Source organism: Lactuca saligna, chromosome 1 (genome assembly GCF_052625555.1).
Source record: "Lactuca saligna cultivar CGN05327 chromosome 1, ASM5262555v1, whole genome shotgun sequence".
NCBI classification, from domain to species: domain Eukaryota; kingdom Viridiplantae; phylum Streptophyta; class Magnoliopsida; order Asterales; family Asteraceae; genus Lactuca; species Lactuca saligna.
In genome coordinates this window covers 86,111,508-86,132,475 of record NC_136417.1, presented here as the reverse complement: position 1 = coordinate 86,132,475, position 20,968 = coordinate 86,111,508, and the positions used below count along the sequence as shown (strand labels likewise).

Below are 20,968 nucleotides of genomic sequence, written 5' to 3'. Positions count from 1 at the left end.
ACACGTTCTTTTGATTATATTATTGGTGTACAATTAATTCGGATTAATAAAACGAGTTATGAAAGCACCAAGGAGAATACACATTGATTTATACAAACTATTTCAATATCATAAATCATTCACTGAGATAATTAAGATTGGATTTTGAAGCAACTGAACGTTGGATTATTATGTCGGACACCGTTTTCTCATTGCAAACAGGTTCGATGTAATCATTCACTGTGTAACCTTAAAAGGTTCGATGACATGTTCTGTGCTATGTTTTGGTCCGCAAAATGTCTCAAATAATGTACTGATTTCTATCACATGTTGGATGTTCATTTACAAAAATGTATACAATAATTGTAAGATTCAAAGATTTGAATCATTTGACAGTTAATAAATACACAAAATTCTTTCGTGTGATCATTTATTTTATTTTTATTATTGATGTCGTTCAAATAATAAAAGTAATACCCCCAATAATAATAAAAATTATAATAATAAAAGAGAAAAGAAAAAACCATAAAGATGCAATAAACAACATGAGCATAAGGCTTGACATCAAGGTTTTACATGCATGGTTCACATAAACAAAAACAACAGGACTCAAAAAACTTTAAAATAACATTAGTAACTCTTAATTTACATGAAAGCTAAAGAAAACATAGAAGAGAAACAAAGTAACCACAGTTTTACCCGTGATAACTTTAAGCAAATACTTTATGTAATTATGTTTCAAAACAAAAAGTTAAATGCTCCGTTCATTTATTTCATTTGAGGGAAAGAAATTGAAAGTCTACTCAATCAACTCACACTACCTTCTGTATTTCAAAACCTTACAATTTAGTCACCTGTCAGGAGCATAAGAGGTAGGAATCAAATGTAAGTGAACCTTTTTTGCTACTAATGATCCTTCGGTCTCTGACATATCAATATCCGTAGGATTTAATCCCTCAGGCAGTTTCCAGTCGAAATAGAAAAGCATTTGGGCAAGGAGAAGCTCCACAGATACCATACCAAACGTTATTCCTGGGCACATTCTCCTCCCAGATCCAAACGGGATAAAGTGATAATTCGTTCCCATGAAGTCAACTGAAGTATTTTCAAATCTTTCTGGCTTGAAGCTCTCTGCGTCTTCCCAGTATTCAGGATCAGTAGAGCAAGCCCATCCATTGACAAAGACTTTCATTTTAACTGGTATATCGTATCCATCAATTTTACATTGCTCCCTACATACACGTGGGAGTAATAAAGGGATTGGGGGGTGAAGCCGTAGAGTTTCCTTGATTACTGACTGCAAATAGGTCAAACCATGTAGGTCTGACTCCTTGATTTTACCCTTCCCCTTGAAAGCTTCTCTTATTTCAGCCTGTAACTTCTCTATCACATTCGGGTGTCGTATAATTTCTGTCATAGCCCAACCAATTGTTATGGAAGATGTATCAGTGCCTCCAGCAAAGATGTCCTACAGTAATGTAGAAACAAGTTTGTATATTTTCAATTACAATTGGTAATATTTCCAAACAATAACATGGTTTTTTTTTTTTTTGGCCTTATTACACAATTAATAATAACACAAATTAATAAGGAAATGAAGAAAATAAGTTGTTCATTTATTATGTATTAATAAATTAATTAAAAATTAATTTGATATTTAATCAAAAGGTTTTAATTTTGAATAATAATTAATTCCAAGAGATTAATGATAAAATTCTAGAAGGATATTCTACATTATAGCAGGTTTTAAAAAACAAAACTACAAAATTGGTCCTTATGGTTTTGCAAAAAATGTAGATAGAATCCAAAAAGTTGTCGAAATACATGGAAGATCTAAAATTAAGAATTTTCTATGTTTTTGGCCCTAGATTTAAGAAATTCTCGTGGTTTTGATCCTTGGAAAACCTGAAATAACAATCTTCCCTCTTTATTTCATTTTTGTATTTTTTATATTTCCTTTAATAATTTATTAATTAAAATAAAAATAAAAGAATAGGGTCTACTTTCTCTCTCCCTTTCTCTATTTATCTGTCTATCTATGTATCTATCTATACGTCTATCTATCTATCTATCTCTCTTTCTCTCTCTCTCTCTCTCTCTCTCTCTCTCTCTCTCTCTCCACCTACCGTCTCCCCACACCCAGTCTCTTCTTTTGCCCCCTAAATCTCAAGAAGATGATTCCCAAATTCAAAAAACTTGTAACTCATCTGTAAAATGGTACCTATTTATCACCGTCTTCCCAGAATCGTCATTTGTAACATTCAGTTTAAAACTAATTAAATAAATAATAAACTCGGGGACCCATGATGTAAATTTATAATTTATATTATTTTATAATGGCCCTAAAATCAATAATATTTAACGGAGAGTTGGTTTCGGGGAGCCAAATGATATATTTTAGACTTTTAAGGGTCAAAGTATAATTTCATGATGTGTTTTGTAAAGATTTTTTGGTAAGCATTGGACTTAATTTGAAGAGATTTTGCAGGCTTAGGGGTTGTTTGATAACTTTCGGACTTACAATGAAAAGAACTGTGGCAACAGGGGTATGAAAAGTAAATTATGGGCCTTGGTTTGCAAAGATGTTTATGGGGAGGGACTAAAGGTGTCATTATAGGGAGAAGTTTGAATGAGCAGGTATTAACTGTTTCATAGACTCATCGAAAACCCTAACCCTAATAACTAGATGCAGCCGCCACACTTATACCTCCCTCTCATCTTCAACCGTCGCCACCTCTTCTAGCGAAATTGGAAATCACCAGAGTGACCACCTCGTGTCCACCCTAACGCCAGGAAAGCGAAGCTACATGCGTTGTTGTCGCCATTTGCTCGTGGATTTCCCTCCGTCCTTCGCCGCCACCTCCTTTCATGGATGCCAACAAAGCTTACTGCCATGCTGTTAAAGACGGAGTTGCCGATAGGGACTCGAGCAGGCGCCTCTCCGCCGCTGCTGCTGCTGTACTCGGTGGGTTTGAACCACCTCCTCCTCCCCTCATTTCTCTCCCTAAGACTACATCACCGATGCCGTTTGGAGGTTTCTCAACACCACTGACGCCCTTCGTCTGCCACATACCGTCGTGGCATGGTGATCGGGTTCGTGGTTTGTTATGTGATTGTGTGTGTGAGTGGGTCCTGTCAAATGGAAGTCGTGGAGAACCACCACGTAGCCGGCCATAGTGGCTGCTACCGATAATGAAGTTGTTGCTGCTGGCCACCATCTGCTGCCACTTTGCGTCGCTACCAGCCACCGTGGAAGGTGGTTGTGTGCGTGTTCTACCATGAATTTAGCTGTGTGTGTATGTGTTGATGTATTATGTTGAATCTATTGTTTGGCTGGATTTTGCTGTAAAAGCCACCACCACCACCGTGAGGTGGTGGCTACCACCATATACTACCGCTGACCACCATAAGGGTGGATATGTGCATTTTTCTTTATTAGTGTGTGTGTGTGTGTGTGTTTTTATTAGTGTGTTTGTGTGTTATTTGGATTGTGTTGTAAATTGTAATCGGACGGAATAATAATACAAAACTTATAACCACCACCAGCCACCGTGTTGGGTGGCGGTACGCCTCATTTGCGTTTTGAGTCGTTTTGAATGCTTGGACAGAATGGGCCCAATGAAGCCCTAATTGACATAGAAGCCCAAACATGTGACTAATGGGCTAGTATTAGGTTGGAAACCCTAATTAGGGTTTGGAAAACCCTAATGCCATGAAACCTTAATTTTGGGGTTGGCCGGGACACGCACGGGTATTATTTAACAAACCTAAAATATTAATTAATAATAATCTGCAATTAACCTAAGGCGATATTTAACTTAATGGATTAAGTCCTTAATGAGTTATGTAAGAAACACTTAACCCTAATCGTCATTGCATGTGAAAACCCTAATTTCACTTGGGCCTTGAGTTAAGCCTTTCTTTTGGGATTTGGTAATTGGGTTATTGATGGGCTATCCAAGAACAAGTAAATGGACTAAAATATTTAGATGGACTTTAGGATAAGGCCCATGTGAAGGACTTGGGCATAATTTGGAAAATTGGGCCATAGGTGGGCCATAATTGGGCCTTTATGATTATAAGATATTGGACCATTGGAATGCCAAGTATTTGGACCATAATAAGTGGTTGGGCCTTAAGATAAGGCCCATATGAAAGGTTGGGCCTAATTTGGAAAATTAGGCTATATGTTGGGCTTTGGTCCATTACTTGAATATTGGGTCTTTGGAGTGTGAGTTGGACCTTTGGCTTTAAAACCCAATTATTAATTGTGTATTGTTTGATGTTGGCACTTCGGGAATCTATCAACCAGTAGCTGGAGTCACATCCACTGGACTTCAGCAGTGCCACGTGAGTCTCCTCACCATACCAATGGGTCGAAGGCTCCAAGGCCGGCCCCTTTTATGATATGTAATACACTAGTGGATGCAGTGATATATGGTATGCCAGTTGGTTGGTTAGCTGCTATATGCTATGCTATTTGTTTATGTAATATTTGCATGAAAGACCATGGGGGAGCCCATGACACTTGGATGGAAGACTATGTGGGGGAGCCCATGACACTTGGATGTCAGTCCATGTAGGGGAGCCCATGACTTTCCAGGTAAAGACCATGGGAGGAGCCTATGTTACATGGGTGTAAGACCATGCAGGGGAGCCCATAGCATTCTGGAGTATGACCCTGGGAGGAGCCCACGACATCCTTATATGTTTATATGCATTGTTTATGTGATATGTGGTATATTAGTTGTTTATGTGATGTGTGATATGCTAATTGTCTTTGCGATACTTGCATGAAAGACCATAGGAGGAGCCCATGGCACTTGGATGTCAGACCATGTGAGGGAGCCCATGGCACTTAGGTGTAAGACCACATGGGGGAGCCTATGGCATCCTGGAGTAAGACCTTGGGTGGAGCCCACGTCATCATTCTATGTCTGTATGCATGGCTTATGTGGTAGAGGTAGCTTTCATAGATAATATGATATGTGGTATGTTGTAGAGATAACTTTTATAGCTAATATGATATGTGGTATCTGGTAGAGATAGCTTTTATACCTAATATGATATGTGTTATGTGGATTGTATGTGGGGTATGCTCTGCGGAACTCACTAAGCTTTGTGCTTACGGTTTGGAAAATAAGGGCTTGGATTGATCGCAGTGCACACACCTATGATTTCCGCAATGAATGATTTTGGAATAAATTATGATAAATGTTTTACTTAATGATGATTTCAAATGTTTGAAATAAATGGTATCAATGTTTTAGCTATATTAAAAATGAAATGTTTACCCATGAGTTTTGGGTCGTTACATCATTACAACTCAACTTATCAACACCCCTGTTCCCACTCCCTTCTTATTCTTTGTTTCTAGCCGCCGTATTCCATTCAGAACTCACAGGTTCCTTGTCTAAAGCCGACAACCATTTATTCCGGTCAAGAGTCTCCTCGAAATGTTGGTTCTAAATAATGTCTAGATGAATTTTGAACCTGAGGTACTCCATATCTCCACTTTCTTATCCAAAATTACATAAATCCCAATTGTAGAGGAAACAAATCTCATGTTTTTGATGTATCTATTACTAAACAAAATCCAAAGATATTAACAATTACCACCCATATCTCGGTATTTCCCATTTCCGACGAAAGTGAAAGCAGACACACACACACACCCCCAAATACTTGTATGTCAATTAAAGGGGAAAGTGTACATAACTAAGATTTACTAGTTGAAGAAGTAAAACTTAATAGAGACAAAGAACAAAGAATTTGTCATTAAGTATTGAATCACCAGAAATTGACAAATTAGATCTATGGTTAGCAAATTTAGGTTTTTTATTCACTATGTGTTTAATTTGTGAGTATAAGTATTTCTTCAATGAAGTATATAGTCAGATAGAGAAGAGAAATTGGGGGTACCAATGAAGAGGGATGGGGTGCGATTTTATTTTTTTTATTTCTTTTTAATTATTTAAATACTAAAATAAATAAAGAAAATAAAAAAGAATTCAAAATGGTAAACTTGACATTTCGAGTGTATCAGGGAACAAAGTCAAAGAAAATTCTTGATTTTGGACCTTTTATGCAAGTTTGAAACTTTTTGGATTCTATCCATAGGTTTTCAAAAACCCTAGGGCCCAATTTTGCAGTTTTGTCTTTTGAAAAGATATGCATTATCCTTAGAAAACTTGTTAACTTAAGAGTTCAAGTTGTTCCCTATAAATATGTTAGGGATAAAACCGTAGACTAGTTTTTCCTCTTAATTTTCGGTCTCCCTCTCTGATATGTCTTTATAGGTTAAAAAATAAGAACTATCTCTATAGGCTTATAGAATTTTCGACTTATCTCTCTAGGGTTTTCTTCTTTGGGGACCGAATACGCACTAACACGTTATGTTAAATCTCAACCGTTCGATCGACCATCTAATCTAAATCTCAACAGTAAGTCTTACTATGAATTTTTTTTAGTATTTTTATTCAGTTATTATAAAATACCGTTTCTAATAATTTTTAACTATACTTGTAGTTGTGCTACACAGTAGAGTTAGAGGGAAAGTGAGAAACATTAAGCTCGAAAGAGTGATCTTAAACAATAAAGGCAAACCAATTTACATGAACTATAATAGCGATGTGACATATGATCCCGTAGGAGAGCCGAATGACATGTTTGCATACAAAATTTGAAAAATAATGTGGCGGATGGCCCTTTTTGATAAAAGAAATTGGAAAAAAGTTGCCCCCGCAATAAAGGTTACAGTAAAATAACATTTATGGGTAAATTATTTATATAAGAATATTATATATGGTTAATTATAATTGGCTTTTACTTGGCTAACCTTTTTTGTTTATGTAGACAAAGTTTGATTTTGATCGGATGTCCCGGGATCCATACACTGCTATGTTGTTAGATAGTTTTCAAGCGGCTTTATTATAAGGTTATCGACAGCTTAAAGCCGATGCAAAATAATATTTTTTGAATCTCGGAGGCTATGAGGATATCCTAAGAGAATTAGCCCCACAGGTTCCTTGTCTAAAGCCGACAACCATTTATTCCGGTCAAGAGTCTCCTCGAAATGTTGGCTCTAAATAATGTCTAGATGAATTTTGAACCTGAGGTACTCCATATCTCCACTTTCTTCTCCAAAATTACATAAATCCCAATTGTAGAGGAAACAAATCTCATGTTTTTGATGTATCTATTAATAAACAAAATCCAAAGATATTAACAATTACCACCCATATCTCGGTATTTCCCATCTCCAGCGAAAGTGAAAGCAGACACAAACACACACCCCCCAAATACTTGTATGTCAATTAAAGGGGAAAGTGTTCATAACTAAGATTTACTAGTTGAAGAAGTAAAACTTAATAGAGACAAAGAACAAAGAATTTGTCATTAAGTATTGAATCACTAGAAATTGACAAATTAGATCTATGGTTAGCAAATTTAGGTTTTTTATTCACTATGTGTTTAATTTGTGAGTATAAGTATTTCTTCAATGAAGTATATAGTCAGATAGAGAAGAGAAATTGGGGGTACCAATGAAGAGGGATGGGGTGCGATTTTATTTTTTTTTATTTCTTTTTAATTATTTAAATACTAAAATAAATAAAGAAAATAAAAAAGAATTCAAAATGGTAAACTTGACATTTCGAGTGTATCAGGGAACAAAGTCAAAGAAAATTCTTGATTTTGGACCTTTCATGCAAGTTTGAAACTTTTTGGATTCTATCCATAGGTTTTCAAAAACCCTAGGGCCCAATTTTGCAGTTTTGTCTTTTGAAAAGATATGCATTATCCTTAGAAAACTTGTTAACTTAAGAGTTCAAGTTGTTCCCTATAAATATGTTAGGGATAAAACCGTAGACTAGTTTTTCCTCTTAATTTTCGGTCTCCCTCTCTGATATGTCTTTATAGGTTAAAAAATAAGAACTATCTCTATAGGCTTATAGAATTTTCGACTTATCTCTCTAGGGTTTTCTTCTTTGGGGACCGAATACGCACTAACACGTTATGTTAAATCTCAACCGTTCGATCGACCATCTAATCTAAATCTCAACAGTAAGTCTTACTATGAATTTTTTTTTAGTATTTTTATTCAGTTATTATAAAATACCGTTTCTAATAATTTTTAACTATACTTGTAGTTGTGCTACACAGTAGAGTTAGAGGGAAAGTGAGAAACATTAAGCTCGAAAGAGTGATCTTAAACAATAAAGGCAAACCAATTTACATGAACTATAATAGCGATGTGACATATGATCCCGTAGGAGAGCCGAATGACATGTTTGCATACAAAATTTGAAAAATAATGTGGCGGATGGTCCTTTTTGATAAAAGAAATTGGAAAAAAGTTGCCCCCGCAATAAAGGTTACAGTAAAATAACATTTATGGGTAAATTATTTATATAAGAATATTATATATGGTTAATTATAATTGGCTTTTACTTGGCTAACCTTTTTTGTTTATGTAGACAAAGTTTGATTTTGATCGGATGTCCCGGGATCCATACACTGCTATGTTGTTAGATAGTTTTCAAGCGGCTTTATTATAAGGTTATCGACAGCTTAAAGCCGATGCAAAATAATATTTTTTGAATCTCGGAGGCTATGAGGATATCCTAAGAGAATTAGCCCCACAGGTTCCTTGTCTAAAGCCGACAACCATTTATTCCGGTCAAGAGTCTCCTCGAAATGTTGGCTCTAAATAATGTCTAGATGAATTTTGAACCTGAGGTACTCCATATCTCCACTTTCTTCTCCAAAATTACATAAATCCCAATTGTAGAGGAAACAAATCTCATGTTTTTGATGTATCTATTACTAAACAAAATCCAAAGATATTAACAATTACCACCCATATCTCGGTATTTCCCATCTCCAGCGAAAGTGAAAGCAGACACAAACACACACCCCCCAAATACTTGTATGTCAATTAAAGGGGAAAGTGTTCATAACTAAGATTTACTAGTTGAAGAAGTAAAACTTAATAGAGACAAAGAACAAAGAATTTGTCATTAAGTATTGAATCACTAGAAATTGACAAATTAGATCTATGGTTAGCAAATTTAGGTTTTTTATTCACTATGTGTTTAATTTGTGAGTATAAGTATTTCTTCAATGAAGTATATAGTCAGATAGAGAAGAGAAATTGGGGGTACCAATGAAGAGGGATGGGGTGCGATTTTATTTTTTTTTATTTCTTTTTAATTATTTAAATACTAAAATAAATAAAGAAAATAAAAAAGAATTCAAAATGGTAAACTTGACATTTCGAGTGTATCAGGGAACAAAGTCAAAGAAAATTCTTGATTTTGGACCTTTCATGCAAGTTTGAAACTTTTTGGATTCTATCCATAGGTTTTCAAAAACCCTAGGGCCCAATTTTGCAGTTTTGTCTTTTGAAAAGATATGCATTATCCTTAGAAAACTTGTTAACTTAAGAGTTCAAGTTGTTCCCTATAAATATGTTAGGGATAAAACCGTAGACTAGTTTTTCCTCTTAATTTTCGGTCTCCCTCTCTGATATGTCTTTATAGGTTAAAAAATAAGAACTATCTCTATAGGCTTATAGAATTTTCGACTTATCTCTCTAGGGTTTTCTTCTTTGGGGACCGAATACGCACTAACACGTTATGTTAAATCTCAACCGTTCGATCAACCATCTAATCTAAATCTCAACAGTAAGTCTTACTATGAATTTTTTTTTAGTATTTTTATTCAGTTATTATAAAATACCGTTTCTAATAATTTTTAACTATACTTGTAGTTGTGCTACACAGTAGAGTTAGAGGGAAAGTGAGAAACATTAAGCTCGAAAGAGTGATCTTAAACAATAAAGGCAAACCAATTTACATGAACTATAATAGCGATGTGACATATGATCCCGTAGGAGAGCCGAATGACATGTTTGCATACAAAATTTGAAAAATAATGTGGCGGATGGTCCTTTTTGATAAAAGAAATTGGAAAAAAGTTGCCCCCGCAATAAAGGTTACAGTAAAATAACATTTATGGGTAAATTATTTATATAAGAATATTATATATGGTTAATTATAATTGGCTTTTACTTGGCTAACATTTTTTGTTTTTGTAGACAAAGTTTGATTTTGATCGGATGTCCCGGGATCCATACACTGCTATGTTGTTAGATAGTTTTGAAGCGGCTTTGTTATAAGGTTATCGACAGCTTAAAGCCGATGCAAAATAATATTTTTTGAATCTCGGAGGCTAAGAGGATATCCTAAGAGAATTAGCCCCCCCCCCCCCCCCCCCCCCCCGATATGGAGGTTGATTATTGGAGAAAAGCAATTGAGTATTTCCAAAGGGATGAACACCTAACTGCTTTAGAAAGAAATAAAAAAGTCTGTGAACAATCGACCGTGAACTGTGGAGGATCGAGCTCATATAACTGTACTTGCTATAAAAAGGTAATGTACGATTTATGTAATTATTTATTTAAAATATAATCTAATTTTTAATGTTAAACAAAACCTGAAGAGAGTGGAAACGTTCCGCAAGGCTCATACCGATAAGAATGGTGTATTTGTTAATGTCAAGGCGAAACAACAATAATAAATTATTTAATTATAATTTTGTCATATAATTAAATGGTTATTTATACTTAATTGTTAATCACTTTTGAAAATACAGAATCGGTTAGTGGAAGAGCTCTTAGAACAAACATAAAGGCAAGAAGGTGAAAAAGAGTTATCACCCGCTGAAGAAAGAGCTAATTTCGAGAGAGTATTAGGTGAACGACGTGACTATATCATAGGTATCGGCTGAAAACCTTTTGCTATCCTGCCGATTGTAGAGCCATCACAGCCACCACCACAACCATCACATGTAAAACAATATTCTTTAATTTCAATAAATGCATGTTCATTTGGTAATTTTGGTTTGTGGTGATTATTTGCTAAAAGCTTTGGTAATTGTTTTTTGTCCTAAGTGCAAAAAATATCAATGTACTTTTAGTATTTCTTGTGTTTAAGGTTCTTTAATACAAAAAAGTAGATTATTTAATTTCAAAGTCTCATATATCTATATAATGTGCAATAAATGCATGTTGATTTGGTAATTGTATTTGTAATTATGTTTATGTTTTAAGTGCAAGAAATAGAAATGTATTTTGGTTTTTTCCCCTAGTTTAAAAATAACAATGTACTTTGGTATCAATAAATGCATGTTGATTTTGTAGATCTGCTTTTGTTCCTAGTGCAATGAATAGCAATGTACTTTAGATATTTCTTGTATTTAAGTATAAGAAATGGCAATGTACTTTGGTGGTTTTTGTTTATGTTTGACAATTTAACTTATAAATTTATATAGGGTGTTATTTATTGTGTAGTTGCAAAATCTTCGGGCAATATTCAACGATACGGCCTATATGGAGGAACATTGTGCATCTTTTCAATTGAGGAAAGATCAAGAAGGAAACGACAGGAACGGTGATGATGGTTCGTCGTATAATTAGTTTGTGTTTTGTATGTTAGACTTGTTATGACATTTTGGTACTTGTTAGAATTATAAAACTTTGGCTGTTTATTTTTGTATGAAATAAATTACAAGACTATTTGGTACCTATTCGGATGTCATTATATAATTTTTTTCTGCATTAATATCATTAGGTATCAGTTTTTTATCACCAAAAATCGTTGATTTAGATGAAAAAACAAAATTAAAAATGAAAAATGTTACTACCGGTAACACAATTAGCGGTGACAAAAGGAATTACCGGAGATAAGAGCATTAACATCAACACAAGGTATTATCGATGACAAGAGCACCAGCGGCGATAAATATCTTTACTGGCGATATTTGGAGTAATAGCAACAAAACAGTACAAGTGACCTTTTACTTGTGACCTGTTGTCCTTATTGCTTTTATCTACAACTTTTGTCGTCATTAATTCCTTTTTTTCTTGTATAGTAAAATGTAAATTAAATTATTATTATTTTAATATTTGACTAAAATCTGTGCGACACTCGAGAGCTAAAGTTGTTGACTTGTTGCCTTTAATTATGTTAATGTAACCAATCAGTTAATACTATGGGAAATGATTTATAGATAATAAATTTTGGGGTTGGGTAATAAGACATCCTATTTTACCATTTAGACAACCCTAATTAATGTTTGAAATATTTTTATTGGTTGAAATTGCACTGTTTTCCGAAAAAGATGATTACAAGAAGTTGATTATAGGTTGACTTTTTATAAAAATGATTATAGGGTGTCTAAGGGATGTCTTATTAGCATCACCCTAAATTTTTTCTATATACAACTATTTATGTTTTATAGAATTGTACAGTTCAACAAAATTCACCTAAAAATACTTAATTTTAATCTGATTTGGCCTTCCAAAAATATAGAGGAATATCGTGTCACTAATATAAAAAAGGAATGTTGACTAGCACAACTACTCCTATAGGAGCACGTCAACACCATGTGGGATTCCAATATGAGAAAAGTCAATTTTGGCCTGCTTAATTTCAATTTGATTTTGAAATACTTAATTTCCACGTCAACTATGTCTGTTAACGGTGGCGTAGTAAATTATAAACACTCTTATAATTACGATAACAAATAAAGAGTGCAATTATAAGTATCTCTTTTACATAAATTGTTAAATTACGGGTTACAGATTATTCCACTCACAAATGGGTTGAGGAAAAAATTTAGAAGTAAACATAGAATTACCCCAAATAAATTGTAGTCTTAATGCTTTTTCGGATGGCGGATTATAGATTTGTACTTTGGATTTAGATACCAACTAGTTTTCCTGGTTGTCATTCATGTACCTCCAAAGTGATTGTGTTCTATATGTATTTTTCAAATTGTTTTGTGTATTTCTTTTTTGAGTAGAATAATTCTTTTGTGTAGATAATATATGTATTTCAATGATTTGATAATTTATATAAGTGTGAGTAGGTATAATAGCACCCGTTGAAAATAAAGACTAAGAGTTATTCATACACTTTCAAAATGAGTGGGATGAAAACTAATATGGATATAAATGGAAGAAAAAATCAATGATTTTAAATTTGTATCTTAGACGAAGTGATATAATCAAATAATCAAGGATACACTATATAAAAATATTTTTTAAACATGAAAATACACTTCCCAATGCCAGATTCGCAAGTTCCAAGTGGATTTTAAATAACTTATTGTAAAAGATATTTTAGCTAATCGTGTGAAAAGTATAAATATTTTTTAAGTTCAGATCCCAATAAAGGAAGATAAACGTCTGGTTATACTATCACCAACAAAATTTTAACAAGAAAAATCTTAAAACTGAAATTCTAAATTCAAATACGATACTAAAAATTTGAACATACTATATAGATTGTGAAGAACTTACCACAAAAATTGCTTTGATGTTGTTGTTCGTGATGGGGAACTCAAGACCTCCTTCATCTTTGATTCTAAGAAGCACTTCAAGAAGATCTTCATCCTGATCCCCACCATCTCTTTTTCTACCTTCATGCTCCTCCCAAATATCATCGAAGATCTTGTCAAGAGTCTTATGGAGCTTCATTAACTTCGATCTCAATCCAGAAACCACATAAAGAAACTTAAAATCAGGAAACAGATCCGCCAAATGAAACCCACTATTTACTCTTGCAAACTCATCCAAGAACTCTAGTAGAGCATGTTGCTGTTTACAATTTTTTCCAAAGGAAGCCATGCAAACAACATTATTGATGAGTTCGGTGATGGTTTTGTGTATGTTTATCGGTTTCCCTGATGATAATCGGAGAAACTCAATGAACCCATCAAGTTCTTGCTCTCTTATTCGACTGAAAGATCGAACTTTTTTGGCACTAAGGAGTTCCAATGATGCGATCTTTTTCATTTGTCTCCAGTACTCACCATATGGGGCGAGAGCTATATCGGTGTTCCCATAAAGCACAAGCTCACTCCCAAAAGTGGTGGGGCGATCTGCAAGAGCAATATCATTGGTTTTGAGTACTTCTTGGGCTAATCGAGGTGATGAAATAATAACTGCTGAAATTTGACCGAGTTGGATATGCATAATGGGGCCATGTTTTCGTGCTAAGTCTCGAAAAGCGCGATGTGGGAGTGTTCCTGCTATTTGGTGTACGTTTCCGATCAGAGGTAGCTTTTGTGGCCCTGGTGGTAGGTTTAATGATTTTGAGCGTTTGAACACAAAGTAGAGGAAGAAGATGAGAGAGGAAACAATCAAAGAAATAAAAACTAGTTCTGTGTTCATTGTTGAAGCCTTGCAGTGAATAATGAACTCGATACTAGCTATAAATATTTGTGTATTTATGTAATATTGGGTTCTCATTTTATTTGTTATTTGATATTTTCATTAATTAATATATGATATCATTAAAGAAATGAGAATGGTTGGTTTATTAACAAGTATAAGCTATATGTTTACGCACTTTTAATTTCCATATACGTTAATATTTTATCTATCATCATCCAGTAATATTTTCTACTAAGGTCCAAAAGTCTAAGTTCCATCTACGTTAATATTTTATTTATCATCATCCAGTAATATTTTCTACTAAGGTCCAAAAGATATAATGGTAATGTAATAAAATAAAATAAAATAATGAATTTAGTCTGTCTCTTGCAGTTTGGTAGCTTGCCACCGGCAATAAAAATAAGGACACTCATGACATCGGATGACGACGTACAATAGTCACATGTGACAACGAGTTTATATGAACAAAAACTGATTATTGCAGATCCATCCTATAGAAACAAAAATTAGTTCCGACAGGATTTTAGGTATTTTTCATTTGGTACAAGGTTTAGGAACGATTTTTTTTGTTGCAATATGGTAAGCATGAAATTCTGTTTATATGATGTTTTATTAGAATATTAGGTGTAAAAATTGTATATTATATGAGATTATTTAAAAAAAAAGTTAAACATTAAAGTGTAAATAATAAATATTTTTTAAAGTAAATTTTAAAATAAGAAAAAAAAACATATTCATTACAATTTAATATCATATATATTATAGTTAATATTATATATATATATATATATATATATATATATATATATATATATATATATATATAAAAGTATATTAAACAAACCAGAAATTAACAAGTGAATAATATTTATTTCAAAAATACTATAAAATAACAAGTGTCAAAACTAATAAAAAATTGAAAAGTGATAAATTATTTTTATTTATTAAGGAGGATGACAAGCCAAAAATTTCCTCTCTCCTAAAAGTGATGAAAATTTTATAGAAACAAAATGTTGTTGCTACATATTTAATTTTTCTATTTTCTAATGATTTTTTTTTGAAAAATAATATTTATTAATTAGATGAAAATTTATAGAAACGAAAAGTGGTTTTTATTCCTACGTTAAAGACCAATTCATTTGCCTTTATTCATTTATACTCAAACTAAAATCAGAAAGTCACATTGACAATCAAGTCGAAGGGAGCATCACAACTCAACTATCTCAGGCGAAAGAAGAACGATAAGCGAGGAAGCAACTTCGGTATGTATTATTCCCTTTTCTATGACATGTTTTACTTTCAAATATTCTTCAGTTACACCTATATGACAACTAGAAAGGAAGAAGACACATGCGACCAATGCGAAGGAAGCATCACCACTCAACTAAGTTGTAGGAAGCATTGCTAGAAACGAAGCATCTCAGTAAATATTCTTCCCTGGCTCTCTGGCTTGCTTTTCTTTCAACCTTGTTTCACCAATTTGTTTCTATTCATACTATTGAAATGTCATAGCTTCTAATCTTGCGATTTCTAGTGGAAAGTTTCCATTTGATGTTTAGCATTCTTGAACATCTAATTTCATAATGTTTCTAATTTCAGGATAACGGACCGTAATTTGATTGAGTAAAGATTTTGGGCTTTCAAGGGAATAAATTTTAGACCTTATTCAATATTAATAGCGTTGGTTAAGTGATTTAAGCCCTTGATCTGTGCTTCAGAGCCACAAGGGTAGAATGGGTGTACCGACGTGAAAATTTAAAACAATTTTCATTTTTCAAACAACATAAAACTCATTTAACATTCTTAAATCTCATGTTTAACTGATGTCATCATAATAAAACATATCCCAATATCACAAAATACAATCCTCTGTCAGTGTGTATGGATCATGTCACCACCTTCCTACGATCCTCGCTAGTACCTGAAACACATAACACATAACATTGTAAGCATAAATGTTTAGTAAGTTCCCCAAAATACCAAATACAACACACATTAGCCACTCGAGGCTATAACTCTGTATGACCCTCTGGTCAATGTGTCTCAGTGGGACCCTCCAGTCCCATAACTCTATGGAACCTCTGGTCCTAACTCTGTGAACCTTCTGGTCCTAACTTTTTAAACTCTGAATCATTCATAGCAAAAATCACATAGAAATCACATCATACAAAAAGCATACAAGATACTCTGTCACATAACTCTAATTACCACTCTAGGTAACGTATAACGAGAAGACTCACCTGAGGAAATCTCGGAAAGTCTCGAACTCGAAATTCTGATCAAGCCTCTGCCTAATCACATAAAGTATTTTACCTCTAATTAACCATGATTCTCAAAAACTAGACTAGACCCTTTCTATAATCTCTCAGAAGGGGAAAGACCATTTTACCCGTTCAATAGTCCAAATCTCCAAATGTTGACCAAACCCTTAAAGTCAACGAAAGTCAACAGGGGGCAGTATGCGGCGCGTAGCAGCTCTTGTATGCGGAGTGTACTCCGACGATCCAAAATCAGGGTCTCAAACCCTTACGCGGTGCGTTCTAGGATTTACGCCGAGTGTAAGTCCCAGTTTCATGCTCTTATTGATTTTTAGTCTTAAACGGTTAAGACATTAGCTCAAATTCCAGATCTGACTATTCTAAGGCCACTTAATCCATAAAGTCGATACCTTTAAGCCTTTGCATGGCTGTAAAGGTCTCTAATCACTCTAAACACCTTTCTTATTTCCTCATTAAGCCTATAACTCATGCATGGCTTAATGTTCATGTCCAAGATTGGATTTTTATGAACCTACAACACATATTACACCGGAAAAGGGCAGATCTAAGCTTATGGAGACCCTTTGCTCATAAAGTCTCCACCTTGGAACCAAAAACCCTAAAAATGGGTCCATAAAGCACAAATCAACAATGGCAAGGAAAGCTTTGAGATTTTTACCTCCAAATGAAGCTCCAACCTCTGTAGAACTCGGATCTAAGCTTTTCCTCCAACTTCTAGCTACTACAATGGCCTTCTCTTCTCCTTCACCAACACAAAATGGCACTTTCAAGCTTAAGAACACACACACAAGCTTATAACAGGTTTTTGCTCTCTTAGGGTTTCACTTACTGCAATATGGTGGCTGGGGTAAGGGCCTTATCATTCCTTTTATAGCCTTCAAGTCTCATTTAGGGTTTTGCATCTGAGCCGGTTACGCCCAGCGTAACTTTGGTACGCCCCGCATACCAAATTGATTCCGCATCTAGTTTAAGTGCATGAGTACGTGCGACTTACACTTCGGTACGCCCAACGTACTCACTTGTAACGTTATCCACTCAAGGGCTAAACTTGATAACTTGGAAAAAGAGAAGGGTTAAATGGTTGTACCTAAATTTCGGGATGTTACATTTCTCCCTTACTAGAACCAGACTTCACCCTTGAAGTCTCATGCCGAAAACAACTCCGGGTGCTACTCCTGCATCTACGACTCCGGCTCCCAGGTCATCTCGGACCCTCTCCGATGTTGTCACTGGACCTGAACCAGGGGCACCTCCTTATTCCTCAGAACCTTGATCCTCCGATACACAATTGTGTCTGACCTCTCAACGTAATTCAGGTTCGCATCTATCTAAATATCCTCCAGCGGCACTACTGTCGTCTCATCGGCTATACACTTCATCAACTGAGACACGTGGAAGGTATCATGTATCTAGCTCAACTCCGCGGGTAGCTCTAAAAGATACGCCACCATGCCCACCCTCACGGTCACTCTTAATGGACCAATGTATCGGGGGCCCAACTTGCCCCTCTTCCTGAATCGGATCACTCCTTTCCAAGGGGATACCTTCAGGAGTACGAAGTCTCCAACTTGAAACTCAAGCTCGGATCGTCGCCTATCTGCATAAATCTTCTGGCGACTCTGAGCTGTCAGCAATCTCTACCTGACTTGTTGTATCTGCTCGGTCGTCTGAAGCACTATCTCAGTGCTACCCATCACTCGCTGCCCTACCTCTCCCCAGCATATGGGAGTCCAACATCTCCTCCCATACAAAAGCTCAAAGGGAGGCATACCAATTCTTGAATGGTGGTTGTTGTTGTAGGAAAACTCAGCCAGCGGTAGGTATGTGTCCCAACTTCCTTCGAAGTCCAATAAACATGCTCGGAGCATCTCCTCGAGCGTTTGAATCGTATGCTCACTCTGTCCGTCCGTCTGTAGGTGGTAAGCAGTGCTAAAGTGCAACCTCGTACACAACTCCTCATGGAACTTCTTCCAAAACCTGGAAGTGAAACGTACGTCTTGATCTGACAAAATCGAGATTGGCACCCCATGCCTCGACACCATCTCCCTTACATAAATCTCCTCCAGCCTCTCCGCGTAGGAGCTCTCACTTATAGCAAGGAAGTGAGCGCTCTTTGTCAGCCGGTCAATGATCTCCCAAATTGCATCGACACCCCTCACAGTCCTCGGTAATTTGGTGATAAAATCCATAGAAATCTGTTCCCACTTCCATTGGGGAACCTCAAGTGGCTGCAACTTGCCGTGCAGACGCTGGTGCTCGACCTTAACCTTGCGACAGGTCAAGCACATCTCAACAAACCACGCCACATCACTCTTCATACTTGGGAACCAATACTCTCTCTTCAGATCTAAATACATCTTAGTGGCCCCAGGATGGATTGAGAACCTCGATCTGTGTGCCTCCTCCATCAATATGGTAGGTGACCCGCCTGCTAACGACACCCAAATCCGACCTTGAAAGGTCAAAAGCCCTCGACTATCGGTAATGAACTTAGATACCTGCCCAATCACCCGCTCTCTCTTGCAGTTCTCCAATCTCACAACCTCAGTCTGGGCCTCTTGTATGGTATCCAACACCGGAGTCATCACTGTCATCCTCATAGAAATGTCTCGTATTGGGGCACTCTCCGCCCTGCGACTCAGGGCATCGGCTACAACATTAGCCTTGCCCGGGTGGTACAGGATCTCACAGTCATAAGCCTTTACCACATCCAACCATCTCCTCTGACGCATGGTCAAGTTGGGTTGATCCATCAAGTACTTCAAACTCTTGTGGTCTGTGTATATGGTACATCGAAACCCATACAATATAATGACGCCAAATCTTGAGGGCGAACATCACCGCCCCCAACTCTAAATCGTGGGTGGGATACCTCATCTCATGAGACTTCAGTTGTCTTGATGCATATGCCATCACGTGCCCTCTCTGCATAAGCACCACACCCAACATTGATATCGATGCGTCAAAATACACCACAAAATCCTCCATCCCTTATGGAAGGGCTAATACTGGGGCTTCACATAATCTTTTGGGAAGTATCTCAAATGAGGCTTGCTGCTCTGGACCCCAACTAAAAGTTACGCCCTTCCAGGTCAACCTGGTAAGAGGAATGACAATCTTGGAGAAATCTCTGATAAATCTCCGATAGTAGCTGGTCAACCCCAGAAAACTCCTGATCTCGGTGGGGGATCTCGGCACCTCCCATCTCATCACAACCTCAACCTTGGCCGGATCGACCAATATCCCCTTCTGGATGACGAGATGCCCTAAGAACTGGACCTATCATAACCAAAAATCGCACTTGGAGAATTTGGCGTAAAGCCTCTCTGATCTCAAAACTCTAAGAATCTCTTTCAAATGCTCCTTGTGCTACTTTATGGATCTTGAGTACACTAGTATATCGTCGATGAACACGATCACCGATCGATCTAACATCAGCCTGCATACTCTATTCATGAGATCCATGAACGCTGCCGGTGCATTGGTGAGCCCAAAAGCCATCACCATGAACTCGTAATTACCATAACGAGTCTTGAACACCGTCTTCAGGATATCCTTATCTCGCACCCTCATCTGATGGTATTCGGACCTCAAGTCAATCTTAGAGAACTATGATGCACCCTGCAGCTGATCAAATAGATCGTTGATCCCTGGTAACGGATAACGGTTCTTGATCATCAACTTGTTTAACTCCCGGTAATCAATGCACATCCAGTGTGAACCATAATTTTTCTTGACAAGAAGGATCAACGCTCCCTACAGTGAGCTACTCAGTTGAACAAACCCCTTCCCCAGCAGCTCCTGAAGCTGTGAGGATAACTCCTGCTTCTCTGGCAGTGCAAGGCGATAAGGCGCCTTAGCGACAGGTGTTGATCCCGGAACTAAATCGATGCGGAACTCCACCTGCCTCTCGGGAGGCACACCCGACAACTCCTCAGGAAAAACATCTAGGAACTCACGCACTATCAGAACATCATCAACCGAACTCGGCCTCTCTACAACCACTCGTGTGTCCATCACATAGGCTATGAATCCTTTACAGCCCTGCTGTAAACTCTATCTCGCTCTGGAAGCCGAACAAAAAGCTGCCCTGGTCGAGTACCCTCGCCATACACTGTAATTACTCCCCCACTAGGGTCTCCTATCATCATCACCTGGCTCTCGCAGTCTATAACGGCTCCGAATCGGCTCAACCACCATGCCCACAATGACACAAACGTCCCCCATCGCGATCAGGACCAGATCTATTAGAAACTTAACCCTAAATATCTCGAGTATACATCCTCGAATCAAATTAGTAGTATACACCGCTCACTCGTCAGCTATAGAAACTCGGAGGTCGACTCAACGCCTCTCGTCGGATATTGATGTGCTGACTAAACGCTAATGACACGAAAGATCGACTCGCACCTAAGTCAAATAACACCAAAGCAGGTAAAAAATTCACAAGAAAAGTACATACGCATAT

The 20,968-nt window shown here is 36.5% G+C and overlaps 1 protein-coding gene across 1 annotated transcript; it reads right to left on the bottom strand.

Annotated features, from left to right (window-relative positions):
• Positions 1 to 490: 490 nt before the first annotated feature.
• Positions 491 to 14,274, bottom strand: LOC145040869 (cytochrome P450 Tp9025-like). Its single transcript, XM_078988761.1, has 2 exons — positions 13,346 to 14,274; positions 491 to 1,447 (listed from the first exon to the last, which is right to left on the bottom strand). Exons 1-2 carry the CDS (start codon positions 14,216 to 14,218, stop codon positions 830 to 832), a joined length of 1,491 nt encoding a protein of 496 aa, XP_078844887.1. The 5' UTR covers positions 14,219 to 14,274; the 3' UTR covers positions 491 to 829.
• Between the last annotated feature and the right edge of the window lie 6,694 nt (positions 14,275 to 20,968).

Excerpts from the sequence above, each read along its gene's own strand:
- LOC145040869 (XM_078988761.1), bottom strand. The coding sequence starts at position 14,218 with ATGAACACAGAACTAGTTTTTATTTCTTTGATTGTTTCCTCTCTCATC. Across the intron at positions 1,448-13,345 it reads ACATCAAAGCAATTTTTGTG|GACATCTTTGCTGGAGGCAC; the intron begins GTAAGTTCTTCA and ends ACATTACTGTAG.